The sequence below is a fragment of the Arachis ipaensis genome, chromosome B03 (assembly GCF_000816755.2).
Source record: "Arachis ipaensis cultivar K30076 chromosome B03, Araip1.1, whole genome shotgun sequence".
In the NCBI taxonomy this organism is placed as follows: domain Eukaryota; kingdom Viridiplantae; phylum Streptophyta; class Magnoliopsida; order Fabales; family Fabaceae; genus Arachis; species Arachis ipaensis.
In genome coordinates, this window is record NC_029787.2 from 59840976 (window position 1) to 59849280 (window position 8305).

An 8305-nucleotide genomic window follows, 5' to 3' on the forward strand; every position below is an offset into this window, starting at 1 on the left:
AGGAGACGGAATCGGGATCACAATGGCGAGGACAGGTCTCGGGCGACAAGACGACGTCCAGAACCCGAGGGGGAAGACCACGGTCTCACAGTGGTGAATGTAGAAACAGCGAGGAATTCCGCCCCGAGGTCGAAATCGGCACAGAAAAAAGACGCCAAGGTCCTGGCGGTCTCCTCCTTATCCGCTAGAAGTTCCCGGGGACTCCCATCCATCTCTTTCGGCCCCGAGGACCAATGGTTCGATGAGGTACCGAAAAGACCCCCATGGTTATCACTGCCAGAGTCGGAACCAGACTCGTCAAACGGATCTTAGTAGACACGGGAGCGGACTCGAACATCATGTTTCGCAACGTTTTTTATGCCTTGGGACTGCGTGATGCCGACCTGGCGACCCACCAGCACGGTGTGGTAGGGTTGGGAGATCACTTCATCAAGCCAGACGGGATCATCTCACTCCCGACCTCCCTGGGACAGGGACAGAGGCGAAGAACGATAATGGCCGATTTTGTTGTCTTACGAGATTCCACAGCTTACAATATCATCCTAGGGAGAAAAACCACCAACGACCTTGGGGCAGCGATTAGTACGAAGCTGCTCGTAATGAAGTTTGTTATTGATGACGGATCCGTAGGATCCATCAGAGAAGACTTAGAAACGGCAGTCGCTTTCGACCACGCCAGCCTCTCTCTTAAGAAAAAGTCCAAAGAAGCATCGGGGGTTTTTCTTGCCGACCTGGACGCCAGGATAGATGACAAGCCCATACCTGAGCCAGAAGGGGACTTGGAAAAATTTAGGGTCGGTGATGGGGACGAGAAGTTCACGTTCATAAATAGAAACCTCCCCCATGAATTAAAAGAACCTTTGATGGAGATGATCAGAGCCAATGCCGACCTCTTCGCCTGGACACCAGCCGACATGCCAGGGATAGATCCCCAACTCATGTCACACCATCTGGCCGTCAAGCCAGAGGCCAAGCCAGTAGCCCAGAGGAGGAGGAAGATGTCACAGGAAAGGGCAGAGGAGGTGGCCAGGCAGACGGCCAGCCTACTTGAAGCAGGGTTCATCCGAGAACTGGACTACTCGACCTGGCTGTCGAACGTGGTTTTGGTGAAAAAACACAGTGGGAGGTGGAGAATGTGTGTAGACTACTCCGACCTCAACAAGGCATGTCCTAAGGACTGCTATCCCCTGCCCAATATTGACGCTCTCGTCGACGCGGCGGCGGGGTACAGGTATCTGAGCTTCATGGACGCCTACTCTGGGTACAGTCAGATACAGATGCACCGACCCGACGAGGACAAAACAGCGTTCATAACGACAGGAGGGATCTATTGTTACAAGGTGATGCCATTTGGTCTGAAAAATGCTGGCGCCACATACCAGAGACTGATGAACAAGATATTCAATGAGCTCATAGGCAAAACAGTAGAAGTCTACGTGGACGACATCCTCGCAAAAACCGCACGGCCCGACGATCTCCTGAGCGACTTGGGGAGCGTGTTCGCCTCCCTCCGACAACACGGCATGAGGCTCTACCCGCTCAAATGCGCCTTTGCCATGGAGGCTGGGAAGTTCCTGGGATTCATGATCACCCAAAGAGGAGTAGAGGCCAATCCTGAAAAGTGCCAAGCGATCCTCCAGATGAGGAGCCCGGGTTGTATCAAAGACGTCCAACGGTTGGCAAGAAGGCTGACGGCGTTATCCTGCTTCCTCGGCGCATCAGCAGCAAAAGCCCTACCCTTCTTCAATCTGATGAAAAAGGGGATAGCATTCGAATGGACCCCCGCGTGTGAGGAAGAATTCAACCACTTCAAGGAGATCCTAGCAACACCTCCGGTGATCGGAAAGCCCAAGGCCGGAGAGCCACTCTACCTCTACCTAGCAGTAACAAAGGAAGCACTTGCAGCAGTGCTCGTAAGAGAAGAAGGGAAAGCTCAGCAACCGATTTACTTTGTAAGCAGGGCTCTACAAGGAGCAGAGCTGAGGTACAGCAAACTGGAAAAACTGGCGCTGACACTCCTAACCTCCTCCCGAAGGTTGAGGCAATACTTCCAAGGTCACCGTATAGTTGTGAGGACGGATCAAGCAATTCGCCAAGTACTCCAAAAACCTGATTTGGCCAGCAGGATGATGACCTGGGCCATCGAGCTCTCCCAATATGACTTGCAGTATGAGCCCCGGCATGCAATTAAGGCACAGGCAATGGCAGATTTCTTGGTAGAGGTGACTGGTGATCCCCCCGAGGAAATGGGCACACGGTGGAGGCTCCATGTAGACAGGGCCTCCAACCAAACGTCCGGGGGAGCCGGGGTCATCTTAGAAAGCCCGACGGGAGTCATTTACGAACAAGCAACCAAGTTCGAGTTCCCTGTGTCGAACAATCAAGCGGAATACGAAGCCCTCTTAGGTGGACTAACGTTAGCTCGGGAGGTCGGGGCAACAAGGCTGGAGGTGTGCAGCGACTCACAATTCGTCACCTCCCAGGTAAACGGAAGCTATCAAGCCAGGGATCCCCTTCTACAAAAATATTTGGAAAAGGTGAGAGAATTGACAAGAGAGTTCCAAGAGGTCACGGTCCAACACGTTCCAAGAGAAAGGAACACACGGGCAGACCTCCTGTCCAAACTAGCAAGCACGAAGCCAGGAGCGGGTAATCGGTCTCTCATCCAGGGCTTGTTGAAGGAACCGACCGTCGCCCTCCATTTGACGGAGTCAAGCCCCTCCTGGTTAGACCCCATCACGAACTTCCTGGAACTTGGCAAGTTACCCGACGATGAGAAGGCGGCCAAAACATTGAGAAGGGAGGCATCCAAATACGCAATCATACAAGGGCAACTGTTCAGAAAGGGGCTCAGCCAACCCCTGTTGAAGTGCTTACACCCCGACCAGACGGACTATGTACTTAGAGAAGTCCACGAGGGATGTTGCGGCCACCACATCGGGGGCAAGGCCCTAGCGAGGAAGCTCATCCGAGCTGGATATTACTGGCCATCAATGATGAAAGACTCCAGGGAATTTGTCAGAAAGTGCGTAAAGTGTCAACAAAACGCCAACTTCCACAAGGCGCCGGCCTCCGAGCTGAGCCTGCTAACGTCTACACGACCTTTCGCTCAATGGGGAGTTGACATTTTAGGACCTTTCCGATTGGCCCAAGACAAGTCAAATATCTCATAGTGGATAGAGGCTGAGCCACTGGCTAGCATATCTTCCTCCAATTGCAGGAAATTCATATGGAGACAGGTGATAACCCGTTTTGGTATCCCGGAGGCGGTCATCTTGGATAATGGGACGCAATTCACTGACAAGAAGTTCATGGAGTTCCTCACCGGCCTAGGGATAAAATAGAAATTTTCCTCAGTGGAACATCCCCAAACAAACGGACAAGTGGAGTCCGTAAACAAAGTCATCCTACTTGGCCTCAAGAAGCACTTAGACAACAAGAAAGGCGCATGGGCTGACGAGCTGGCTTCGATCCTCTGGTCCTACCGAACAACCGAACAAAGCTCTACAGGGGAAACCCCTTTTTGCCTAACGTACGGGGTCAACGCGGTGATACCTGTCGAGATCGGTGAACCGAGTCCACGGTTACTGCTCGCAGGTGTGGACGAAGCATTAGAAAAGGACCTGGTGGAGGAGACCGGGGAAATGGCCCACTTGTCAGAAACAGCATTGAAACAAAGGATAGCCCTGCGCTACAACGTTAAAGTCCTCGAAAGGGATTTTGAGGAAAGAGACCTCGTCCTACGACGCAACGACGTCAGTTTACCGACCCCAGGAGAAGGAAAACTGGGGGCAAATTGGAAAGGTCCCTACAGAGTCAAAGAGGTGCTCGACAAAGGTGCCTACAGGCTGGAAAGACTCGACGGCAAGGATATCCCGAGAACATGGAACGCGGGTAACCTGAGGAGATTTTATTCATAGCACGGGTGTACCGACCAAATTACCCGATGAGTTGGGTAGAGTTTTGCTTTGATCAAATGTTAATTCTCAGTTATTCACTTTTATCAAATGCCTTTTGTGTTCATAAACTTGTCTAGCTAACGACTAATCCTTACTTGTCCAAATCCTTCCGTTTATTATCTTTCAACGCATACCTCACGAGGTCGCACTCGTAAACGGCAACCCGGGACTGATCACCCCGGGAAGCCAACGGAACCACAGCCATATCGAACGGCTCCATAAATAAAACCGCAACGGCTCCAATCGAGTTACTAGCACAAACAGCAAAACGTGCACAAGCAATAAGCCCGCCTCGAAAAAACGGTAACGAAAATAAAACGACAAGCAAGATAAACGGTAATAACGGCATGTCGACCAAGCGACCGGTTAAGCATAAAAGTCATAAAGTCACAACAAAAAGTTCAACAAATCCACACCGAACCAAAGTTAAAAGAGATCATTTCCTAGGCGTGTCAACAATCTTGCCATCTTGGATCATCTTGAAGACCCCAATAGCCGACGTGTCGAAGTCGGGAGGCACGATCTTCACCTGGGCCTTCAGAGCATCCTCGGTCATGGAGATCGCGTTCTTCCCTTGCTCCTTGGTCGCTTTAAGCTTCTTCCTGAACTCCTCGACCTCGGCTCTGGCGGCTTTAGCCGACGAAACGGCTTGGTCACGCTCCTTCTCCAAGACCGCCACCCGACCCTGAGCGGCGTTCAGCTGGCTCTCCAGAGTCATCTCTCATTCGGCTAAACGGGCCACCGTCTCGTCGGAAGCCTTCAATTTCTCCACGGCCAATGTCGCTTTCTCCTCAGAAGCCTTGAGCTTCTCCCCGATCTCGGACAACTGGCTCTGGAACAGCTCAACTTGCGCCTTGAAATCATTGTTTGCCTTGCCAGAGGACTCGAGTTTCCTCCGGAGAGCCTGCATTCCCAACAACTCGAACTCATCCTTTCGAGCTATCACGGCCGCCCGGAGCAATGTCCGGTACATCCATCTTGCCTGACCAGCCAGGTCGGTTCCGAGAAAATGCTCCTCCGTCCCAGTGATCAACTGGGAGTCAATGAACTGTGTAGCATCAAAATTTCTTTCCATGATGGTGAGGGTCCCTTCCGGGCTGGCAGACGCCCTCCGCCTCTTAGGGGTATGGATAAGCCTCACGTCATTATCTTCCTGATGGGCAGGGGACGGGTGCCCTCCAACGACCGCCTCTTTGGGAATGGGGGAACCCTGCACCTCGGCGGAGTTCTTCCCCGACACAGCAGTGTCCTGGGGAGAGGGCACGGCCTGATTCTCCTTCTCCCCGGAAGGGCCCCCCGATTTCCCGGCATCTTTCTCTTCGGCTTTCTCCTCATCACTATCCTCAAAGAAGGTCTTCATCAGATTCTCGAGACCCGTTACCGAGGCAGACATCTCCACTGCAGTAAGTAGACAAACACATCAGTCGTTAGGTCAAGTAAAACGAACAATGATAAGCAATACAAGCACAAAACAAAACAAGTCACGGATATAGCTCCTGGCGGCCTCCCGTTCACCGATGAGGAGATGGGGGTTCACGGGGTTCTTTCCAAAAAGAGCAAATAACACGTCAGCTATTTTCTTATCTACAGGGGACATCCCTTCGTATGTCACCTTAATAAAAGAATTAGACCCCGCCCCAAAACTCCAATAAGTTGGGATGAGGCACTCCCCCTCTAACGATAACCAAAAAGGATGGCGACCATTAACGGGGCGAACCTTGAAGAATTTGTCCTTGAACCCATGGTAAGAGTCCTCGAACAGGCCAAATATCCTCTGGCCTTGGGCAGACCAGAAAGAAAGGAACCCTTTTCTCGCCTTCCCTTGTTTGGAGGGGTTGGTGAGATGGAAGAAGAAGAGGAAGACATCTACTAATACCGGCAGCTCAAGATACTCACAAACCATCTTGAAACAGTGGATAAAAGCCCAGCTGTTCGGATGGAGTTACGACGGTGACACGGATATCCGATTGAGGAGCGACATCTGAAAATCGGAGAAGGGTAGGCGGACGCTGACCTGGGTGAACATGGCCTTGTAGAACCAGATCCAGTCGGTGACCTGGGGAGAACGGAGGTTGGTCTCGTACAATCGCTCATTGGGGGCAAGAACGAAGGTCTCGTAGTTGGTCTCCTCGTCTGTCCCCCCACATAAGTACCCGGCTTGCCAGAACTCCGTCAGCTCCTCCAGATCCATCTGGTTAGGTGAATCCTTTACGTCCAAGGTCACCCAGGTGTAGGGGTCATAGCTTGCGCCAGAGGTAGAAGTCCGGGAGACGACACGAGGCATACCTACAGATGGGGTACCACTCCATTAGTCTATGAAGTCGGGAATCTGGATAAAACCCAGAAACTATGTCCACCCTACTCAACAGTTAAGATCAAGCATGGCCAAAGCTACACCTACCCCACAGGCCACCTAAAAACCTACCCTGGAATGGTACCCCTCCCCTAACACATCTACCTAAGTATTGAAAAGCCACATAACCACAAATTCCAAACAAAACAGCAAGGACGCCAAGGTCCCCTCGGACAACAAACACACAATAACACAATAAACGGAACAGAAAAGAGAGAAGACAGAAGATTACCTGAGTTTGTTGAAGCTCAAGGAATGAGAGGAAGATGTTCAAAGAAAACTGCAACAACACTCTGGAATTTCCAAAGGAAGATGAGGGAGACAGCAAAGGAATGGAAGAGACAAAAGCGTAAAAAGAGAAAAAAGTGGGAGGTTAACTATTTAAAACTGCCACCCAGGAAGCGCGAAAGACTTGGGGGCAAAATGGTATTTACACACGGGGTTTTGCAACCCATTATGAGCATTTAATGCTCAGCACGAGGAACGAAGCGGCAAACGGTTGTTTCAACAACCAAGAGACACGCGCCCAGGGGGCATGTCCCTCCCACGGGCGGCCGACCTAACGACGATGAACGAGGTGGGAAACAACGCGCCACTGATAGCTCCCACGACAATCATTGGCACGTGGGGGCACTGTTACGGCCTGGCCCAAACTCCCCACGGGTCGGCCCGACCCGAGCTTTACCCGACCCGGGCACGCGCTCCACAACCAACCAGGACACGCGTCCCGGACAGCTCATACACGGCTGTGGGATAACGTCCCTAAGAAAGTGGGCCTGTCCTCCTTGGGCCCGCCTCTGACAGTATATAAGGGGAAGATTTACTCTTCCCCCGAGGTGTGTCATATATCACATCACACCTTTCGCCTGCACACTTACTGACAAGAGCGTCGGAGTGTCTTTGCAGGTGGCACCCCCCTTCACACGAAGTACCCGGGACCTCGCGCACCCTTGATTGGCAATCCGTGACTTGACGAGCCCCTACCATCACCCAGGACTTCAACCCGAACCATCCGGTAACCGACCTACCGAACAGTATCCATAGAGATTGGCAAATTCGAGCAGTTTTAATCAATTGATGAATTAGTCAAGCGGATCAATAGGATTGTAGAGTGCAGAATTGCAAATGACATAAATATAAATGGCTAGAATGTAAAGAAAAGCAATAAAGTGTAGAAATATAAATGGCAGAAAGTAAAGGGAAGAATCATAAATGACTTGAATGTAAATGGGAATGGGGAATTGCTGAATGTAAAAATAAGCAGTAAAGAAATGGATAGACAAGAATGGGAAAAATTCATTGAGATTGGGAGATGTTGTTTCTTTAGATCAAATCTAACTTATATTCTCTTCAATCATGCAACTCATTGACCTCTTGGCAATCATGATTGATTGAGCCTAATCCCTTGGTGACTCAATCTCTCAGATCTTGATCAATAGCCAATTCCTTGGTCTAATTGCTCATGAAGAGAGATATGCTTGGTTCCTGATTATACCACACACCATTATAGGTCCAAGTAGAGGGAGGATTATATGTCACCTATCCAAACACCAAAACCCAGATTCTACTCTAGTGTGAGAAGGGATTTCAAGCATGGTTTCATGTTTCCTTCCCCAAGGTTCCCATGAAACCCAATTGCATTCAATCTCTTTCCCAATATAATTGAATACTAAGCATTAAGAACGAAATTCCTTCTAGCAAATCAAAGAGAAGGATTTCACTATCATCAATCCATCAAGTACAACAGAGCTCCCTCTCTCAATGAGAGGGAAGTTAGCTACTCATAGCTCAAAAAGTACTCAAAAGTGAAGTGTAAAACTGGATCTAAAACTGACTACTTAACCCCCTTCTTCAGTACTCCTTGGGGGTATTTATACTACTCCTAGTAAAATAAAAGAATTACAGAAGTGAAAAAGGAAAATTACATTTTGGAGAGAAAGGAAAACAGTCAATAAGCATGACTTCTTAGCTAATGTGTGGCTAGCGCTTCACT

The 8305-nt window shown here is 50.2% G+C and overlaps 1 protein-coding gene across 1 annotated transcript; it reads left to right on the forward strand.

The window, feature by feature from the left end:
* LOC107633185 lies at positions 1134 to 3920 on the forward strand. The gene is made up of 2 exons (XM_016336822.1): positions 1134 to 2897; positions 3423 to 3920. The coding sequence occupies exons 1-2, from the start codon at positions 1134 to 1136 to the stop codon at positions 3918 to 3920; spliced, it is 2262 nt and encodes a 753-aa protein (XP_016192308.1).